This window comes from Lates calcarifer, unplaced genomic scaffold (genome assembly GCF_001640805.2).
Source record: "Lates calcarifer isolate ASB-BC8 unplaced genomic scaffold, TLL_Latcal_v3 _unitig_99_quiver_905, whole genome shotgun sequence".
In the NCBI taxonomy this organism is placed as follows: Eukaryota; Metazoa; Chordata; class Actinopteri; family Centropomidae; genus Lates; species Lates calcarifer.
The window spans coordinates 22,752-45,806 of record NW_026118145.1 but is presented as its reverse complement, the minus strand read 5'-3'; the positions used below and the strand labels follow the sequence as shown (position 1 = coordinate 45,806).

Here is a 23,055-nt window from a genome sequence, read left to right as displayed (position 1 = left end):
TGACAGCCTTCAGACGCTCGTGTGTTTGTTGGACACTGATGTGAACAACGTGATCTGGAAAAAAAAGGGTGTCAAACAGCCCCAATGCCTTCTGAGATAGTGTTTGGACCCCCATATCACCCTAAACAGGAAAATTAAGCAGTAGAAAATGGATTGCTACAAAAATGTATTCATAAAAACGCATTTAATATCTGAATTTGATAAATTATGATGAATTGAAATTAAGTCAAATGTAGCTGATGGTTGTGTCAACACTTATATTCCCCTAGATGACTTGTTGCCATTTAAACTAAATAAATGAATGTAATTATGTGTGTCTACCACATTTCTATCAATGAGGACAGAGTCATCTCTCAGTATTATGTAAAACATAATGACCGCAGCCTCCATAAAGGTGAACCAACACTTCTCTAAAACATTATGAAAATATTATTTATCTCAGGACTGTTGTATTGGGCTGCATTAGTTTCAGCCCGGTGTTAAATACTGGTGGCTTAGTATACACTGAGGTTACAGCAGTCTCTCAGTTACAGTCAGGATTATCATAGAACAAGGAGCCTGAAGACTGAAGAGGTTACCACAGGTCAAACCCAAGCGACACAAATGAACAGAGTTTAAGGTGTGTTAATGTGTGTGAACATTTTTCTGAACTGATTCATCGCATTCCAGCAGTATCGCTCTGACTGTGCTGGAAGTGTGGTATCCATTAAAACGAAAACCTGTCAATTAGGTTTTGAACCAGTTAGAAGTGCTTATCCCAGGAGCGTCTGCGCTTCAGTTGTTCCTGCCCATCGTTACTCATTTATCAGCTGTCAGACTTGTTTGGATGGTTTGCCTCCCTCCACCCTCACTGTGTTTTGATCTTTAAAAAAAAAATCCAGCAGGCTGCAATACAAAATGAGATTAGTCTACAAGAGGAATATAACCGCAGGGCTTTTGCCTATGGGGCTGAAATTGTTTGTTTTGCGTGTGTGTGTGTGTGTGTGGAAACGTTTTTGCTGGAGCGTGCCATCCCTACAACAGAGAGGACTTTGTGTACCTACCTGTAAAATTATCCCACAGCTGCAGTGTGTCAAACGTGGCTGATGGCTTCTTGTCACACTTTTATTTGCCTCTTTTCCCAGCTGAGCTGCAAGAAAAACATATTTTTAAAGGAAAGAACATTGATAAGTAGTTTGCTCTTACAGGAATAAACTTTTTCCTACAGGAATCCAACATTTGAGATACCATCACCTTATCTTCCCGCTCACCTCTCTCTCTGTACTACTAGTTTCCCCATAACATGAGCACAGAGTTATTCTCACTTCCATCATATCTATATTTATATTTAGAGTTCACTGTCTTATCTCAGATATCGAATAATTATTTAATATTTTGGCAAAGCACAGTCTTATACTTGCAGCGCTCAATTAATCCTCCTCAGATGCTGTTGGACAGTCGGCCAAAACCAGCCTTTTCCACTCCCTCTCTTCTTCAGCCCCATGCTGTGCCTCTGAGAGCGTTTTAAAAAAGATCTGGGATCTGTGTTTGTAAGATCTGCATAACCCTGTGTAACCCTCTGATATTTTGAACACTAATTTACATCAACCCTGCTACTTCTGTGCTCATATGTCTTTAGATACAAGTTCAGATCAGTGTGTGTGTTGAATGGTGTGTAACCGACCACTGACCTTTGTTTTTGCTTGGATCAATTCTTTACACAGGTTTACACATCGCTGCAGACTGAGCACATGAAAACAAATCAAATATTAAAAAAATGTGCAGACATCTGCTAGTAAGTAATTTATGCTGTCATGTGTACAGTTTATACTGTGTACTGTATGGGTTTACATTGCAGTAGACATTTTATCATCATAACCTCTTCCCCCCTTGTGTTTGCCAGTCTTGTTCTGTCATTGTCCCTCTCTTTCTCAGCACCAACAAGCCTCACACACCTCCATCCTCTCCTTTATAGGAGCTTCGCCAAAGCCTGTTAGCTGAGATAAGAGTCCAATTTTGTCTGTCTATTTCCAAATATCCCAGTACACAGATTCCCTCCATGTACCTTTTCCCACTCTCTCTCTACAGGAGTGTCAGTCCTCAGCGAACTCTCAATACATTTAAATGCACTAGAAACCTGATATCTCTCTGACATAAGGTGAATGAGAAGGCTAGTTTCTGTAACTTAGATAAAGAAATAAAACAAACCAGGTAAAAATAGTCAGATTTCTTGATCATGTGCTAATTAAAATCTATTTAAATCAAATAGGGTGCATGTGAATGACAAAGACAGAGAAAGTACTGTATTGCTATAATAGCAGTTCAGATGGATGGAAGAATGATTATTTACCAAATGAATGAACCCAAAAGCGCGAGTGAAAGTGAATGAGTTTAAAATCAAAGGTTTCCAAAACTGAACAGTGCACTACTTCTAAGATTCAAACTCTAAGAAAACCCCACAAACAAACAAACAAACAACATATAGGATGTAATTTTGACTTCTTTACTCCTTTGAAATTAGTTGAAACTGTTCTGTCTGCAGTGTAATACTGGTCTATTTGTAAGATTTTACAGTATAACTACATTTAGGTGACCTTTCTCTTTCTGTAGCAGTCAGTCATCTTTTTCTTTTCTCTCCTCTGCAGGGGTGTTGATGAGCGAATTGTCTCGTCCACGAAGGATGATGCTGCTGGTGAATCCACAGAGCGGGAAAGGACAGGCGCTCACCCTGTACAACAACCACATCCAACGGATGCTCAACGAGGCCAGCGTCCAACACACTCTGGTTATAACTGGTGAGTTGAAGGCACAAGCACACACCACACACAGATATGCAGGTTAAGAATATACACATTATTGTACAGCATTATTGGAGAGTTGTGTATGACTGAAGGAAAGAATTTAATTTTATGTTTATTAAAGAAAGATGAGCTAAAAAAAAACAAAACAAAACAAAACAAAAAAAAACTTAAATGTCAGTGCACACACACTATGACAGTTATGGTCTATTAAATTTGAACCTGAAGCTGATGTTTTATCCTTACCTGATGTTTCCTGGGTATTGTGCATTTCTGGTTTTGTTGAGTTGCTTGATTTCCAAACAAAATTAATAGATGTTTGCACATCCAAACCTACAATACACATCTCTGTTAATGTGATTGAACACTGACTCATCTTTAAAATCTTATCTTGCAAACACATAACACAGCCTTAAGCATAGAACTAAACACATTTTTCACTCTTTTTACCGTCAAGGTCTTACTGACATTCAGCTCTTGAAATCAGTTCCCCACTTGTAATATCTTTTGCACTGAACGATCACACACGCAGCCTCACACACAGTCACACACACAGCTCAGCAAAGGCCACACTAACACCTCCCCTCATGTCCCACAGATTTTCTCCCTCTCTCTGAATCCCAGTACCCCTCCTCTAGTTTAAATCCTCCTCGTGTTTTCCTGCTGTCACCGTCATTATGCTGATCAACTGCCTCTGACCCATATGCATGCAGAGCTGTTATGTAATAAATACATGCGCACACAGTCAGACACACATATGGATAAAGACACGTCCATGATAAACTCGCAGATTCACAGAAAATCCCCCATTTGCCATGATTTGTTTTGATATAATCTTGTGTGGCCCCATATTGACGTGTTTGTAGTCATCGCACTGTAATCTACATACACTGGGTGGTAATGATTACACAGTGCAGTGCTGGTCACACTCACTCGTCCCAGGACAGATGGATAGCTCATCAGCAGATGTAATTTAAATGCTCTCAGCCTGATCATATCAGTTGTTCTGCAGAGTTTTCTTCTCTCCTCGCCTTTTTATTTTTTGAGTTTCTCCCACTGTCAGGGTTTGTTCCTAAATCAGTGCAGTGTCAGATAACAGTCAGAAAGTACGGCTTTCATCACAGTGGGAAATGCACAGACAGAGAAAAGAGGGCAGAGAGAGAGACACAGTGAGGAAGACAGACAGAGACGCAGGAGAAATCCTCTCACTGGTACTGTGCTGAAAATGTGGAAAACACACACACACATAAAAAACTGAGCTTTTGTGATTTCTGAGATGTACTTTTTGACAAGTTAATCTTGGAGAATATATAAGAATAGATTTAATCCCCAAATCTACATCTGTGAGAGAGCATGACCATTGAAATGGAAATTTGGATAGCACAGTGATAGACAATCTCCTCGACTGATAGACTTCCAAAATAAATCTTTCACTTTAATCTCTCCCAAATGTTTTAAGCCCTGAATAATTCCTCAGTAGAAGAATATTAAACTTTTTTGGTTTTACATGCAGAGTAATAACTCCCTGACAATCCTAATTGAGCCCAGTGGTAAAAGAAACTATTTAATTTAATTGAATAATCTGCCTCACAGTTAAAGCTGAGATCTCTATTACACGTCATTATTACATCCTGTATGAGTATGGTCAACCAATAAAACTCTGGAGAGTCATCTGTTGATGAGAAATGCTGTCGGGTCACACCTGTCCCTTTCACAAAGCCAGCCCCCTACAACTTTCTTACTTTTCTACTTGGTAGTTAATGGACCTATAAAGCATAACTGAATGATTAAATACATTACTTACAACCTATAAACTCTTTACACAGAGTACCAAAACATTTATTTTCTGCAGTAAACACTTAGCACAGACAGCTGTGGGCATTAGAGCGTCTGAATATTTTATACACAATCCTGAACAGTATTCAGTGTAAGACTTTACAGTTAAAGTACCACTGAATCATGAATGAATGAATTAAAAAAAAAAAATCCTGCAATAGAGTTTACCTGATGTAACACACTGCACAAGAGGGACAGATGGAGAGATGGTAGCTGCTGTCTAACTGTACAAAGCTGATTAAATGATCAAATATAAAATGAGATTTTAAATTGCTGGAAACCTGCACCCACATGAGCTCCTTTGCCTTTAATGAGCTTCAGCATGCAGACTGAAGCGCTCATGTTTGATTGATTACTGTACAGCTGTACGTGATCGCAGGCTGCTTTTTTGCCAGGTGTTTCCTCATCTGTTTCCCAGCACAGCATCAGCACACTTTGTTTTAGATATGAGAGTTTTACTAATCACTGAATCATTTAACAGATTTAACAGCCTGAATATTGCATTAAACTTAAGAGTGAGATAAAACTCAGCAGAGAGTAAACTGCAGCAGAAAGGATTTAGTTGCTGTAGAAGTGTAACAAAGGAAAACACAAACTTCCCTAAGTCCAGTAAAGAGCAGAACAGAGCTGCTGGTGCTATCCTAAACACTGGTATATTAGAGTGCGACGCAGGTGTTTCACCTGCTCCTGTACAGTGAATGTGTCAGGCATGAATGTAGCTTTTTCTAATGTAACCTGTAACAGCTATATGGCTATCAGCATGCTAACTCTTGGCCATCTTATGCAGTGTTACTGACTGTGGGTAGTCAGCTAGTTAGCCAGACATGCTGTCATTAGAAACTTAAGGACAAACACACTGTTTAATCCATTCTCTACACTTTTATTTTCGATATCTTGGTTTTTTAAAGGTGATAAATCAATTAGGCCTCTCCATTATAAGTGAAAAATGTGTTTTATTATAATGTGTTTGGCCATAACACTTGCAAAGCAGCATGTCTATCTGCTCTTGTATATCACTGGCATATGTGTGAGCCGTATGGCTAGAAGTCTCTTGTATGTGGATGCTAACAGGAGTGGACAGACTCATTACTGGATCCTGAGCTGTGTGGCAGCTGTGGGCACTGCCAGGGGTGGAGGATAGATGAAGGATGACTGCTCTGCTGAGGGGGTCCGATGCACAGAGAGAGAGAGAGTGTGTGTGTTTTTGTGTTTGTTAGCGAGCTTCTGCACGTGTCTATGCGTTGGTGAAGATGGCACACTGATTCCTCCCAGGCAGCCTCTCTAGCTGTTCAGGCATCCTAAGATGTCTGTCAGACAGTATTAATTAAACAACTGCAACATGCTCGTCTTCTTCTCGTGCTCGGACTCATCTGCTCAATACAAATTACAAATATTTACCAGAAGAGACAGATGACCCCCTGAACAACCTCTCTGTGCTTTCTTTCTGCCTTTTATTCTTTCTCTCAAGGCAACAAACCACGAGCTCTCCTAAAAATCTCACTGCTCTTTTTAACAAGGTCCATACTGTGCTGCTGAGCTCCTTTCTGTGCCATGGCCCATGTGAGGATGCTAAGACAATTATTGTAACTCTAGCACAGAGGGCAAGAAGAGGACAAGGATCTTGGAAACATCCTAGATCCTACAAACTGAGGGAAAGAAGCCTTTTTATAAATGTATCAAAGCACACTGTCAAAGAAGAATCCAGCAAATCTCACTGGAGCTGGGCAAGAAAATTATACAAGACATTCGACATAGCACACTTCAGATCTGGCTACTCTGTGAGAAGCATTTTACATTATTTCCAGTTTTCTTTGGAAGAAGCGGTTTCTCACTTCTGCTCCTGTTACATTTTGATTTTGCTGTAAAATGTTAAGGTTTGTTGCCTCAGGTGGATGGATACTGGATAAAACATTTATTCACAGCAGTGATCTGAAACTACTGGCCGATTTAACAACTTCATTTCTTGTTTTTTTTCCATTTTGATTTGAGAGTCATTCATTTTTCTGGCAAGGCTGCACCATCAGAGCATAGATACTTCCATTGAATTTCGCATTTAACATCAGCTGAGCTGTCTTACTACTTGCCAAAATAAGCACTTCAGCAATGAGCAACAACACTCTGACTGCTTCATGTCTCATCTGGAAGGAGAAAGCTTCAATTCTCTGGTAATACAAATTTCTGAAAGGATGACTTTCACACTTGAAGTCTTTTCCAGTGCAGATTTTAAAAAGCAAATCACATGGGTTGTTAGAGCACGTCCTCTGTTCATAGGCACAGGGTTTGTGAAATTTTGGCAAGTCTTTCCAGCACCACTCTGTGACCCAAAAGGATAATCATTTCCAGGATTCGCTTGTTTAATGTGGCTGGTACCACTTCATATAATTGGTACTTGGTGTAAATATTCTTTCTAAAGTTTAACCATACCTTGATTGTACGTACTTTTTCCACTCTCAGGGCTGCAAAACATTTGGCATGTTTAAACTCTTGTTAGCAGTTATTTCCAGAGAAGAGACTTGACTGAGGGTGGTGTCTGAACAGGACGTGTTTATCATCACCCGTAGCTATCAGCACAACCTACTGGAGTCTCTCTGGAGCTGTGATGAGGCGTGTTTCTATTACTGCACTCTGGGAAAAAAAAACATAACTTCAGGGTTAGGTTTCACTAGTGTTAGTCAGTGGGGGGGAAAGTAAACCTGCTTTGGTGGCTTGTTCATACTGCGCTGATGAAAGATACATGACACTTTGTCTTTCTAAACCAACAATTTAGCCTATGCATAGTACAACATACAGTCTAAGTTTGTTTAATGGCATCTGATGGTCATTGAAGTCATTCTCAAAGTATTTTCAGCTTTGAGAAGGACTGAGCTACAACATAGAGATGGTGTCACACTGGTAACAAAGTTCTGATCAAACACTGAAAATCTCACCAAAAAAAAGTCATTACAAATGTCAGTGTAGAGCCACAAATTGAGTCGAGTCACACCTCAGGCACTTCCCAATGTGTGTGTGTGTGTGTGTGTGTGAGAGAGAGAGAGAGAGGCTGTCAGGTATTGAATGTGCATGCACTTTTGTGTGTATATGTGTATGTGTGTGCATGCATGTGTGTGTTGATCTGTGTGGCTCCACCCTCAGGCACCTCCAGGCAGCTGAGTAAGCTGTCACAGTGTTTATAGTGTTTCCTGCTGTATCACAATACACACACACACAGACACACACTCATTTAAAAGGCAGCGCTGTCATCACCTGCTGTCACGTTGGTGAATGAGCACTGCAGCTATTAGCTTGAAGAAAGCTATAACCAGGATGTGTGTGACAGCAGGGTGGAGATTCATCTGGAGCTGCTGTTAGTGGGATGAGATGAGGTCGAGGACAGAGCTACTTGTTACCTCACATGCACTTTAAGGTGCTCTGTGTAGGTATTTTAGTTTAAAACAAACAAACAAAAAAAACGTAGGTTATCAACAGAATGTGGAGAAATAAGAGTTTTGACGTTATGGCAATGTGTTGTGCAGAGATGTGTCTACTGTTAGCATGCTAACTTGCTATCCCCCAGTCTGTGCCATCTCATAGTACCACTTTGTACTTTAAGAGGTGACAGTGAGTCACTGTAGCGTCCAGTCTGCCCAGTCCCACACCAGAGGATGAAGAAGTAGTAAAAGTGCGTGGGCCGTGAACCTGTGTTTCAGCCGTCCTCTCTCTGTGACATTCCTCCACTCTTTCTTCAAGCTCAGCTACTGATGCTGCTGCTCTCTCCTCGCGTTCCTTGACCTGAAGATATTTCAGTATCCTCCAGAGATGATTCAGTTTACCTGACTCCGGGTATATATACAAAGTACACAGGCAAGTTTGTGTAAACATACATTTTAGTTAAAAAAACAAACAAACATCATGAGCCTAACACTAATCTGTAGATTTACTGATGAACAAAGGATCAGCAAAACACCCTTTTTCCTGTTACTTACGTATATTTATTGGGCGCTTGGGGGGGGGGTTAGTCATCTCTGCATCCTTCTGCGGACATTTTTGAAAACACCATAGTCCTGTAGCTGTGACTAGGGGCCAGTAATGAAGCAGAGATCTGCATGACTGTAATGAGTTAGTCACAGTCCACTGCCTCTACCCACAGGAAGAAACTCAGCTGGACAAAAGTATTCCTCCTCTCCTCTGCTCTCCTCTCCTCAGCAACAGTGTGACTTATCTCCATCCCTCCATGATATTTGTTTTCACACATCGCTCCTTTCTGCCGTTATCAATCTAACTGAAGAGGGGAGTTGCATACTAAAACTGCTCTCAGCTCTCCTCCCACCACACTGCAGTGTCCCTGCTTTGTTGCTGATTGGGGCCCTTCAATCCTTTTTAGTGCGCAGCGTCTGCATAGATAAGGAAATGTGATGTGACTGGACTGATAAGGAGGAATCGATTTCCTTTATTCTGTAGAGTTTAGGGAAGGGAAGGTAAGAAGAGAGGCTGAGAAATCAGATCCCTCTCCAGAGGACTCTGTGTGTGTGTGTTTCTGGATGGGGTAACATTGCTGTTCTCCTTTTCGGTTAAGACATTAACACAATGGCAGTGGTAAAGGGCAGAACGAGGGTAGTTACATGGAAGAGACACAAAAGAAAACAACCCACAGGTCTGTAATGTCTGGGAAATACATGGAACTGTATTTGTGGGCCTTGAAAAGAAACTTCTGAAGTTTTGTTAATATAATTTAATAAACAATAATGAAATACTATTTATCATATACACATTTCTGTTGATAGACTTGCTGTTATTAAGTGGGTCTAGCAGCTATTGACAGGCATTAATGAGATGTGCAATACCAAATATTGGACTGGCACCTACTTGCAAGGTGCTCAAAGAGCAGTCTTACCCTAACCTTAAACAAGCGTCATTTTACACTTTTTTGTTATGGATTAAACAAGCGAGATACACCTGTCAGTCAGGGAGATCTGGATGTACTTGTAGGTGGATTTTGTTTCCTATGGACAGAGCTGGGCTGTGTCCAGACTTTTGTCAGTTTGTGAGTCCCTCAGTTACTACGGCTTTCACCAGGTATTGATTAGTAACTAAGTGAACAGCTTCTTAGGTTTACAGTATTAACTGTGCCTACAGTGTACAGTGTTATGATAATTCACCTGTCCAGGAGCTTGTTAGTCTAAAGGTTTTGTTGCTCAGACTCAGTGTAGTCTAAAATATCAAGACATCTTAAATACACACAGATTACATTATGAAGGTTGCCACTGGGCAAAAATACAATTATAATACAGCAAGGAGCAAGAGGAGCAACCACTGACTTTTCTTTGCTGAGATGAACAGCACTAAGTTATTGGACTAACAATAAAATAAAGTCCACCTGAAGCAGCTTTACAACCAGAGCGCCTGTTTACTTATTCTCATTCATTCTCTCATTCTCTTTCTGGTTTTTAAAGAACTATTTCATGTGCTTCATCGCCTCAGTGCCGTTCCTTGTCTGCAAACAGAAAATAGAAACTAAATAATATTAAATAAAATCAGGTTGGAAGGGGAAAAGGGGAAGACATTTAAGAAGAATGGTATAGAGTGAATGGTCTACAGTATATGAATAGTGAGTGTTACTGAACAGACAGACAGACAGACAGACAGAGAGAGAGAGAGAGAGAGAGAGAGAGTTGTGACTGAAGTTGTGACGGTCCATTGCACTCGACTGACTTTACTTCACACCTCACAGCACTCCCTCTGCCCTTTCACCTTCAGACAGAGGACACAGAGACAGAGGGAGGCACAGAGAGAGAGAGAGATACATACAACTCTATAGGCACACACTAAACAGACAGGAATATTCAAAAACCTGCTTTCAGAGAACAAAAACACCTCGCTGGTGCAAGAAAATCTAAATGTTAAAATATGAAAAGTAAGTGACAGTGAGGGAACTGAGTTGGACCCGATTTTAGATGCTAAGAGAGAGGACAGAGCTGAACTGTCAGTCAGTGTGGAGAACTGGATTCATCACTGTATCATGTTTTGCACAACTATGATAATGTACAATCAAATTTAAAGGAATTCTACCCAGTGATAATAACTTAGTGTATATACAGTAAACACAATGTCACAGTGCAAAGTTTTCACATTGTGCAAGACACTGACAGACCATTATTAAATATCTGAAACATTGTAATTTCTCCTCACAACAGTTACAGATTTTAGCATTACCTGCAAAACAACAATTATCTATTGGTGTGACACTAAATTTGGTAACGCTTTATTCTATGGGTATAATAAGGTTCATGAGAAGAGTTGCAGCTGTAAGGAAAACTGGTCTTTTCTTGAAGAAGCAGCTTTATTTAAACAATTTTATTATTGGACACTTAATTCTTCATATTTGTCTAATTATGCTTACCTGTAGACAGATTTTTGTGTCTTCAGCTGACCTGCTGTCCACTGACTAGACAAGACTGTAGATTATTCATGATGCAATTAACTAGAATTAATTAATTGAACTTTACTGATTAAAGACTGTCGCTATTTCCTGTATAATTAGGACCCAACCACAAAGTTCTTTTCATGAAACTTTGAGGAAATTTCAGATGTGTTAAATGCGGCATTACTCTAAAAGTCAGGTGGTGTCCTGCGTGTCTGTTTGGGATTTGAAGCCATGACAGTCATGACTTTACTTTTCATATTTACTTAACTGTATTTTCTTATAACTTCTATTTTCTCCCACATTTAATCAGTGCTGTTTTACAGTCATGCTGACAATTAAGAATAAATCAAAAAGTTTTTCTTGTGTTATCCACCTTAGGAGGCAGCTGGCCTTGTCACCAAAGTCCCACTTCGTCAGTTTATAAAGCCCCAGATTAATTTGACGAAGTGCTCCTGGGTAATTTAGTTGTTCCAATCTAATTGGCAGTGTGGCAGACGCTTCATTTAACACCATAGATCAACTTTCCCTCCCACAGTGATACTTTAATTTGGGAACTGAAGGGAAAAAGAGAAAGAAGATTAAAAGTGAGGAGGGCCAGGAATCCTCTGTTACCTCAGCTCTTAACTCTTCTTGTTTGTCATAGATCTCACATACGTATTGGTGTAACTTAATTGCTAATTTACGCACACACAGGCCTGCTTGTACTTCAGCTGGATCATAAGTAGGTGCCGACAGCAAACACCTGCAGTCTGTCACACCTAATTAGAGCTGACCATGACCTCTGACCTCTCTGAGGAGGGAGGAAGCTGACGGGACAAATTTTCTCTTTTAGCGATCAGAGTATCTCTTGTTCCAGATTTCTCAGTCAGGAAAGACACACCTGCATGACCACACACACACTTACCATTTCTGCGTGCGTGTCTTGTTTTTGCAGAGCGGCAGAACCACGCCCGAGAGCTGGTGAGAGAGGCCGACCTGTCGCAGTGGGACGCTTTAGTCATCATGTCAGGAGATGGACTTCTGTATGAGGTAAAAAAAAGACATAAACACAATATTCATGTCCAAACTCACGACTGTTTGTCTGGATTTAGCGTAGAAGAATGAATAAAAGTCAACATTGCAGACATTTGTCATTGCTTTAAACTAAAATGTCTGTTTTTCCTGCTGTCGTATATCAAGATGAACATCATCAGCTATAAAAGTTTTCCAAATAAAAATCTATCATAGATAGACCTTGTGAATTTTGGTTGCATCTCATCATAAACCTCACATTGTTATGTCCTTACTACATTAAAGCAGTTGTTGTAGTTCCTGTTCTCAACACATTTACGCATAAACTAAACTATACTAAACAGTACGTCCTGATTTTCTTCACACCAGGTTTTTACAAAACAGAAAACAAACAAACAAAAAAAGGAATAGAGCCTATGCAACATTGCTTGGGTGGTGTCTGTTTATGGTTGTGAAATAAAGTGGATTATTATTATAATATTACATTAATAAATTAGATGATATTTTAATAACTGAATCATTGTTTAAGGTGGTTTTTGCAGCAAAAACGATTTTCCAGTTCAAGCTTCTCTAATCTGATGTTTGTTGTTTTATATTGTTGTAAACTAAATATCTTTGAGTCAACACAAGCAAGGCGACCTGATAAACAAAAGTCTAAAATTGTCAAAAGTGTGATTTAAATCAGTAGATGTCTGACAAGAAGACTATGAATCTGTTCAATTTTCAGTGCTTGACAGCTTTTGTTACTCTCTTTGAACACGTCATTATAAACGTACTGTTGTTTGGTATTCAGCGCTGTGAGCTGTGTGATAGTTGTGTGGGATGGAGTCTGTTTCTTCTGTGGCCTCTAAAAAACAATAATATGTATTTTTTTTATCTGTCCGCCTAATCAAAGCTGTACTTTCTGTGTCTGTCAGGTGATAAATGGCCTGCTGGAGAGAGCAGACTGGGAGGAGGCCATCCGCACCCCTCTGGGTATCCTTCCTGGTGGATCAGGCAACGCCTTGGCTGCATCCATACATCACTACTCTGGGTGAGCCGCACACAGAATCATGAATAAAACCAAGCCTGTGTTGACCTGACCAATGTACTTACAACACTGTATGTCTCATGACTGCACACGCACCTCTTCTCTAGCTGGGTGATGTAACAGGTTAATTAATTATTAATCGATTAGCTGACAGAAAATGTGATACGTTACATACTCAAGTAATCGAGAAAATCACTGTCAGATTAATAAACACTGAAAATAATTGTTAGTTACTGTAGATAAAAATATCTTTTAAAGAATCTAATCTGCAGACTAACCCTTAACATAGTGCTCCATAGAAACCAGTCTAACCAGTTAGCTCACACACTGAGTTGTTACACATCATTCCAGGCTTAGAGGTTTTGAGTTTCATTTGCGTGCATACAATACATACATACTGTACATAGATAACTGTGGTTTAAATCAGATTATGCAACGGGTAGTTTTAGCCAAATGGTGGTTTAAGATGTGCTCCAAAAATATCAGCTCATCTCTCCCATCAGACAGAACTACCTGTGCTTTATACTTATACTTTATATTTTATTTTTCACCTATATTCAATAGTCTCTAATAATAGTTTTTATTCTGTTATTGTATTAGATTTTGTCACTGTATTTTCACTGTTTTTTGGAGCTATGTCTGGCACAGGAATTTCCTTCGGGATTAATAAAGCTCTATCTTATCTTACCTTCATGAAAAGACTAGACCAGACACAAGGAACTAATGTAGCTGTCAGGAGAAGTAGTTCTGTCTGTTTTTAGTCGTCTGTGCAGAAGACGAGGACATGCAGTGTGTAATGGCTATAATCCCCCTGAGTCTGGTGTAGTTCAGCAGAGCCTGCAGTACTGATGGTGTGCAGTACCTCAACTGTCTTGTTATAATAACAGGTATTTTTGCTGTAGTGTGAAATCCTGTGGCCAGCTCCAGACAGAACCACTGGGTTATGATATGATGATTAAATCAGAGTTAGTATTTTTTTAGTATCACTGTAGATACAGTGTTTTTTTTATAAGTGAGCCTCAGACACACATGGTCAGTCGGTCCTGCCTCCCTGGTGCCTTTCAAAGTAAAATGGACTCATCTCATCTGAATTAATTATTAATGATTTGCTCATTTGAGTGACTGTTTGCAGTTCGTTCAACCAGAACAAAGAGGAACAGAGAGGAGAAGCTGAAGGACAGAAAGAAAGGAGGAAAGAGCGAATGAATGAACAATATTAGAAACTGATCAGACTCAGAGATGGATAAACTCACTGATTGCTCTTTAAATAATATGCAGTTTACTATCATATATGACAAAGATAAGCAGCAGATCTTCACCAAGTTCGAACTTTCAAATACCATTTTGCTGTTACTTTTACTTTAAGAGAGCGTACAAGTTTCCTCAGGCTTAACGTGTGTTATGATATCCATATTTAACTTTTTTCCAGCTTTTACATCCTGATAGTTCCTCAGTCTGTGGTGCAGCAAAGTCTGTGAACCCCTGCACCATCATGGAAGAGGTATTATTTCAGTGCACAGTGGCCTTCCAGTGTAGGTAGTAGGTGTAGTTTAATGAAGATGTTACTCCATTGCCTGTGTTTTGTGTCCTTTCTTCTTAAAAGTCACTTGGTATCACAAGGAAATGAAAAACCTCAACCTTTAAGCTGCTCCTGCTGTTTGTAGATCACATGAAGACATATCTTGCCCTTTTGCCTTTTTGCGTTTATTTTTCAAACTGTCACTTTGGGTCTCATTGTATTTATCGATTTTTTTTTCCAGCCTTTTTGCTACTTTTTGTTTTTTTCTCAGTTGGATTTCTGACTAAGTAAAGGCTAAATTAAATAGATTAAGAATAAAATGAAATGAAGGAAAACATCTCCCACTGATGGTTCTGTCTTCACCAAAGAGCCACATTCATTCATCCCTTCGACTGCATCTGCCAATCAGCTTCTCATCAAACAATGGTCCTCCAGCCGGAGCGTCAACAATGAGAGGAAGGGACCAGACTCTGTATTGTTTACCCTCCTCTCACACTCCCGGGGCGTCCAGAAAACATCTCTCTCTCGCTCTCTCTCTCTCTCTCTCTCTCACTGTGTGGTTGCTGCAGGCTGTCCTGCAGTGGCCCTGGCCAGAGTGTATTTGGTATTATTCCCAGCTGAATGTAGGGTTCACTGAGGCTGCGTGGATCAAACGAGTGACAGCTAGAATGTATCTGGTATTATGCAACGCAGTGAACAGGTTCGCTGAGTGAGGGTTTAATGTGTTTCTGTACACAAACATGAGCACGAGCTGGAACATCATCTGTGAGTGCTGATGGTTTCTGAAGTGACAGGTGTGACACTTCAATGTGAGTGAGAGTCTCCCTCCCCTGGTGGTTCACAGGCACTGCATAAAAATACTTAAAGTAGATGGATGGGATGTGGAAAGATAAGGAGCTTATGTAGTTTGTGGACAAAACAGTTGCTGCACCTTGAACCTGATTATCAGTTTGACTCTCAGCAGTAGAGGAAGAAGTGCTTTGATCCTTTACTGAACTAAAAGTACCAGTGCAAAATACTGACCAAGAAGTACAGAATTGTGTCCCCCGTGAATGATATATTATTGTATATGACATAATTCTTCAGTACATAAGCAGCATTTTACTGTTGGTTGAAATGGAGCTTCTTTAACTACTCTATATATTGTCACATAGTTTAGTTGAGTGGTTCCCAGACAAAGTAATTTTAGAGCGATTGCGATTGCATTTGTGCACCGAGTCAATGATTAGATGCAGATTTGCTGAGGATGGTGTGAGTTGAAGATTGTTTCACAAGAAATTGTTCATCTTTAAATAAACTATTGTCTGCAACTGTCAGATGAATTAGTGGAGTTAGAAGTAGAAAAACTGCCAGCACTAAAGTGCATGTCCCTCAACATCGTACAAAAGTTCAGTAATTGAATAAATGTACTTAGTTACTTTCCACCCATAATGATACAGACAAACTGTGAGGGGAGGTGAGATCGTATTATTTCTTGACCTTCTCACCAGATAATGATTAGAAAGAAACAGAGTCGTGGAAATGTAGATGAGACTGTTTGGACGTCAAGACTGGTGGATAAATTCAGGATGATGAATATGGAGATATCTGCAGGGCCACAGCCAGTGAACTCCACTGAGACGTCCAGTCATCACTGTAATTGGCTGTGGGTGGTAACAGCAGGCAAATCTGTGTGTGTGTGTGTGAGGGGTGTTATCATGACCTTCCACCCCTGTCTCCGTTCTCCCAGATGGGGTTGTCTTTGTTGTCTGACTGGCCTGTCATGTCTGAAGGCCCATAAGCTGATTCTGTCCCACCTCCAAGATTTGTCCTTGAGCCACCCCACCCCCCACCCCCCGACTCACCCTACTACTCCCCCACCCTCACCCTTCTCCCTTCATAGCTCATCTACCTCCTCTTTCCCCTCTGTATTTTTACAATTACACAATAAGGTCACAGTTACCCTGGTATTGTATAACACTCCTCTCATAGCTCATTCCCCAAAACACACACAAGCCTCGACCCACTTCCTAACACAAAAATATTAAGTGCACCTTCCTGTTTATATTTTGGTGTCTGCATCTTACTTTTGAAGCTAGATTTTTAACTGTCTCAGCATTGAGGACTGGTGTATGGCAGAAACAAAAAAGAGTGCAAGTCAGTTGTTACCAGCTTCTCTAAATGTGTTTGCTGTTTTTACTGTTAATTACTGTTAATTAGTTGGGTTTTTGACTGTTAGTTGGACAAAATAGTTTCTTTATAGAAATCATCTTAGCCTGTGGGAAGCTCTGACAGGCATTTTTCACTATGTTCTGACATTTTTTTCGACTGAGAAGAGAATTAATAATAAAAATAAGCATTAGTTGCAGCCCCATGCTGGTGTCCACCTTGGATGTGCTGCATCTTTGCCCTCTAAATGAGAAGACCTTGGCCTATTTAATTAGAGCCAAAGCTGCCTCATAGACAAGCTCCTACTTCTAAGTATAGAGGCTGTAAACACAACCTGTCACACATCAAGTGCATTTGGTTGGAAATATATACACTAAACACACCCTGAGATGGAAGTAGTTCTGTGGTTGCTGTTGTTTTATTGTAAAAATAACACTTCACAGAGCTAACAGACTAAACAGAGGCATGTTATTAATATTGGTCGCTGTGACAGTGTATTGTTATTAAACCTTAGGAACTCTCTTGAGATACATGATCTCTTTAACAAGAGAGACCTGGTCAAAATAAAGCCAGATAAAAAGTCCATTCAAACACCTTTCACATGCAGTTTATATGAGCATGTCTTCAGATGACACTTGTAGGCAGTGTAAAATGATCTCTGTGGCTTCAGGGATTGTGACTAACCTTCATTTCTCCTCCTCCAGAGCGTCTCCGGTGTCCAGTGAGGAGCTCCTGGTCAGCTGTGGTTTCCTGCTCTGTAAAGGACTGGTGTCCCGTATGGATCTGGTCTCCATCCATCTCTTCTCCAGCCCTCGTCTCTTCTCCTTTCTCTCTCTGGCCTGGGGATTTGTGGCGGATGTGGACATAGAGAGCGAGAAGTACCGTCATGTGGGAGCCGCCAGGTTCACTGTGGGCACGCTGGTGAGGCTGGCTTCTCTCCGTGTCTACAAAGGAAAGCTGGCTTACCTGCCTGCCGCCAAAGACTACAGCAATGAGGAAGGCATGAGAAACAACATGACACTGCACTGCAACAATCAAGCGTCCTCCCTGAGTCTGGCCTCTGCGCTGTGCCGCCAGTCTAGAGACTCTTCCTGTCAGAACACCTTCCATAACTCCTGCCACTCCAACAACTCCCTCAAAGTGCGGAGGACGGAGAGCACGCCTTCCAGAAGCGCCACCAAAGCTCTCCCTGGCCCACCTGACTCCCTGCTGCTGCCCCTGGACCAGCCGCTGCCCAGTGATTGGGTGGTGGTCCAGGAGGAAGACTTTGTCCTCATTCTGGCCATGTACCAGTCCCACCTGGCGGAGGACCTGCTGGCAGCGCCAGACGCCACCTTGGACGACGGGGTCATCCATCTTTTCTACGTCAGAGCAGGAATATCACGCACTGCTCTGCTGAGGCTTTTCCTAGCCATGGAGAAGGGCGCACATCTGGCTACTAACTGTCAACATCTGGTGCACACCAAGGTGCGGGCGCTCAGGCTGGAGCCATATTCACCCAAAGGGATAATAACAGTAGATGGAGAAGTGGTGGAGTACGGGCCGGTGCAAGCAGAGGTGCACAGAGGTCTGACGAGATTAATCACTGGATGAACTGAACAAACACCACCAGCTTTTATCTTTGCTGTTAAAGGTTGAAGGTGTTTAATAAACAACTTTTAGCATTTCAAATGAAGAGGTACAGGAGCAAAGTTATGGATGTAAAACTCATTTACTTTTATCTGCAATGTTAACCTCTCGGCCTGACACAGAAAACACATGTGGGGGGGGTTGTTTTATCTTTTTTTTGTAGAAAATGCTGTGACACTGATGGGATATTACATGAAACAAGTGCCGTGTATGGAGACTCAAAGTGTCCAAAATTTGATAATTTGTCAAAGATAAATAATCATAGGAAAAAATGCAGAGAAAGCATAACATATAACCATGAAATCTTTTTTCAAATTCAGCTTATTGTTATGAAATTATTTCATCCTGCTGTTTTTTTACAATAAGAGCATTTGTGGCAGCCAATTTTTAACATTTCAAAATGCCCTTTTTGCTAAATTTGTTTTTATTTTGCATATATTATTTAAAACTGTCTTTATTTGTCAGTCAGGACAAACGGGGCAGAGCCTGTTATGTGATTAGTTTGGCTTGTTGAGACCAAAGCCACATCACATAACAGAGTCAGACTGATGCACAAAGACCCACTAAAGTCCTAAACTAAGATATATTTTGAAGAACTTAAAAAAATAAAACTTGTTAAGACACTGACTTGTGCGCACATAGTAATAAAATATCACCCCTCAGGGCCTCCATACTTTGAAAGGAAAAGGAAAATAAATAGTCTTACAATACTATTATTGTGAAAATTTCATAATGATGAGCTTAGATTTTATTAATGTATTGATGCATTTCACTGTTTAATACCTCTCTTTATTTAATATTGAACACTTTCGAGTCTCCATAGCCACTATTGAACGTACTGTAGTAGATAATGTCAGCCTTGCTTTACAGGCACAAACACGAACACATACAGACTCATGTGGAGTGTTTCGCCTCCACGGAAAGAAATTCATCACTATCTGTAGCCTGCGGTATCTCATCTTGTTTATTGCTGCATGGAGAGCATTTCGTCTCTATCCTGAATCTGACATATGAGCCTGAATTACAGCATCTTACGCAACAGCGAAAGATTGGATTTATGCCTTCACAGCTCCTCTGCAGTACGATGGAGACAATGTGTGTGTGTGATGCGGTAAATATGAGGTAGTGGGGATGTCAATGTGGAGTCGCCATCACCCTGGTTTGGAGGTGATGAAGCTTTGTGTTTATTGAAAACAAAGGGTTAGAAGTAGTTGAGTCACCATCGGTGCTCATCTGCTCTGCCATGGCACACTGCTGAGTAACGTGGAGGACGGTTTACCTCCAGTTTGTGCTCCAGCAGGAGTAAAACAAATCCCAAGAAAGCACATTGCAGAACACATTATTAAATATAACTATTTATATATAATTTATTTCCTCATATCAAGGCTGTTTGGGATGGTCTCACAGCCTGGTCACCAGACCAATATAGTGTCAGATTAGTTGCCTTAAAATCTTGTTGGCGTCATCCTGGGTTCCTAAACCAAACATGTTACCTTTGTTTATTAATCTTATTATTTTTATTTTATTCTGATATAAAGACACAACTCTTCGTAGTGAAGAAGTCATGTTAAAGTCTCCAAGGTGCTACAGAAGCACAGGAGCAATTAAATGAAAGTGAACAGTGAGACTGCAACATATTTAAAGGGTCAGCTAACCCAAATCCTTTTTTTTTTTTTTTTTTTTTCCTGTAGCAGATCCTCCTTTTAGATTCTAATGTTTTATGATCATTTTGGAGGAAAGTTTGTGATGCTGTTGAACTGTATTACATTACCATTATCATTAATGACTAACTAATAAATAAATTCCAGAGGCTGATGTCAAAACCTGCTCAAATAAGACCAGAACTATCTGCAGGACTAGATACTGTTAAAGGTCAAAGAAAATACTGGATGAACTGACCCTTTAATCCAGCTATTCATTGCACTCTGCGTGATCACAGGGTTTATTTAATTGTTTAATTAATTGGTGTTTTTCCTGTACCTGTGTATCACTGACTAAATTAGCAACCACTCTATTGGAACTAATGTAAGAAATCACTGAAATGAAGTAGATACAAACATGACAAAGAAAGTAGACAAGCTGATGATAACTGTGTGAAAGCAGCTGCAGCTCTGCTCCTGGTCAAGTGACTGACATGTTTTAGTGCCTCAATGTGCTCCACGGCTGCATCCTCCCTCCCTCCATCCCCGACATCTCATTCTTCTGCTTTCATCCATCCATCCATTCGCTGCTTTAAGTACTGCAGTGCTCTGCAGAGCAGTTTCTGGCCACAACTGCTCCTCACTCACACACACTCTGTCTCTGTCTCTGTCTCTGTCACACACACACACACACACACACACACACACACGCTTTCCCCCCATGTAGGATTTATCAGCGATCACCTCGGTGTCCTTACCATTGAGCTTTAAGTTGCATGGAAATGGAAATGATGACTAAGGTTTGTGGCCTACACAAGGAAAAGTCAGATGTTGTTTGACTGTTTAGTTTTAGGCTTTCAGAGTCAGGGTGAAATGAGCTCTAGGTGGTCATGCCTTAAACAGTGGGTCTGGGGGTTTAAGTTGGTTAAAACAGCACGGTGAGAGGGAGGGGGGAGCAGAGAGGGAAGAGAGAGGGAGAAGGAAAGGAGGAGGAGGGGGGAGATATTGACTTGTTAAATGCTGCATGAGGTAGGCGGCGTTGTGTTCCTGACTGGGCGCCCTCATTCTTCCTCCTCACCGCAAGAAATCCTGTGGGAGCATTAGCAAACTGTCCTAACGCTGTGAGAAAAAAGAGGAGGTGAACACACACACACAGTAACAATAATTGTAAAATTAGGAAATGTGACACAGACATTATCGAACCATTTTCTGGTTTTAAATAGGAACAAGAATGACAAAGGTCAGATTTTGAAACCTTGACGTGCCTACATGGCTGCAGTAAAAAATGCAAAGATGTTTGTGCTTCGTGTTTTAAATCAACATGCCACGAATACATTTGACACTGTAAAGACCAAAATTATTTTTTTCTAAACAGACATTCTTTCATACATGTTTTTGCACACGTTTGTTGCCAGTGCCAATGACAGAGTTCATTTAACTGATTCATAGGCGCTAATTTAGTTAGTTTAAATTATGTTTATTCATGACAATAGGAATTCAGTTGAGGTTAACAAGCACATAAGATGGAAACAGTACTTGAAAACATGCTTGTTACATTTTGTGTTTGCTGTTATTTTAAGGGACAAATGTGGTCTGTAGCACCAAATCTCTGAAAGAAATGCGGCCTCAAGATGTAAAAAAAATTTAATTTTGAGCAGCAGAAATATATATTTTCTGCTTTTCAGTTGTTTTTTCCAGGTTTTTCCCCCCACATCTAACAAAATAAATGATACACTTTCTTTTTTATGCCAGAGTGCTACAGACCACTTTTCTCATCTTTTTATTTTCTATGCAAAGTCAGACTTCCTGTGTGTGATGCAGCGGTCCTTTTAACTGTTTGATGTGCCTTGATTGTGCTGCCTCCTGGTGGTTTGAATACAGCGGTGCATTCACTGAATTCACTGAATGTGAAAATCAACTCATTAGTTTTCTCACCACATTTTTTTTTAAAAACTGAAGATTGAAGTCCTCTAGTATGAACTGTTAAATGATGCTGCCTTTGCGCCGCCTCATCAATAACTATAACTAAGAATAACTAAGAAACTGGGGCGACAGAATCTAGTTTCTCTCTTTAGGTCAGTATGATTGAAAGTCAGGTTGTCCCAGTTAAATCAGACAAATGAAAAATCAGATGACAAAGGACCTGATGTACATTCCTCTGCTGTTTGTCTTTACCTGCTGCTTCTGTTGATTTGTGTGTTTTAAATGTTTACGGTGAAGGGAAACTTTTTTTTCTTCCACACGGAAGATTGAATGATTCTTTATTCAAAGAGAGATCTATTTTTCCATGTAGACAAATGTCTGTAATTTTCTATCATCAAGTTGAACGTCGAGTGTTTTTGATTGAGAAATAAATGATAACAAAAGACTTGTCTGGGATTTGGTTTACGAAACGTTTCCTTCATCTGCTTTTGGGACACTAAGGTGGAGTATTTTCTTTACAGACCAGTGACTGGCCTTGATACAAATTTACATTTGTGGACAGTTTCTGTGCACAAAGTAAATTTGTTTAATTTGTCCAAAAGTTACACATTAACTCACCAAACCTGATGCCGATATAATCATTGTCACTGAAAGAGATCTTAATTTGTGAGAGGGGGATTCTCCTCTTACATTTTCCCAGGGTGCAGCAACAAACTCATCAGTTCACTCAAATATTTTCAGTTCAATCAGTTAGCATTTAAACTGCTGACATAACTCAGCTTTTTCATAGTATGCCCACATACTATCTCTCTCCTTACTTATCCTTCAAGATAAGTAAGGAGAGAGCTGAATAAATCAAGTAAAACAGCAACATTATTCATTAAATAAATGTTGTGGTGAAATGCAATTACTTTGTGCTCTATCAACCTTCACATTAACACATTCATCCCTTTCCTTTGAGCTGCTCACCTTCTACCAGCAGAAGACTCTATTTAAAGAAGAGCTGCTGAACAAAATATTGTATATCTGAAGCGATAATCACCTACATAATATTTCCTTATGATGACTGGAAATGTCAACAACTTGTCCATGTTTGTGCTACTACTATACAACTACTGTGTATTTAAAAAAAAAGGCTAGGT

The 23,055-nt window shown here is 40.2% G+C and overlaps 1 protein-coding gene across 1 annotated transcript; it reads left to right on the top strand.

Moving 5' to 3' along the window:
• The first annotated feature begins 2,632 nt into the window (after positions 1-2,632).
• On the top strand, positions 2,633-22,358 carry LOC108880994 (sphingosine kinase 2). Its single transcript, XM_018672738.2, has 4 exons — positions 2,633-2,774; positions 11,948-12,042; positions 12,942-13,057; positions 17,426-22,358. The coding sequence occupies exons 1-4, from the start codon at positions 2,633-2,635 to the stop codon at positions 18,312-18,314; spliced, it is 1,242 nt and encodes a 413-aa protein (XP_018528254.1). The 3' UTR covers positions 18,315-22,358.
• Positions 22,359-23,055: the final 697 nt, after the last annotated feature.

What these genes read in the sequence shown, in the direction of transcription:
- LOC108880994 (XM_018672738.2), top strand. Translation starts at nt 2,633, where the DNA reads ATGAGCGAATTGTCTCGTCCACGAAGGATGATGCTGCTGGTGAATCCA. An exon ending in ACACACTCTGGTTATAACTG is followed by an intron (nt 2,775 to 11,947) that starts GTGAGTTGAAGG and finishes TTGTTTTTGCAG; the next exon opens with AGCGGCAGAACCACGCCCGA. An exon ending in TCCATACATCACTACTCTGG is followed by an intron (nt 13,058 to 17,425) that starts GTGAGCCGCACA and finishes CTCCTCCTCCAG; the next exon opens with AGCGTCTCCGGTGTCCAGTG.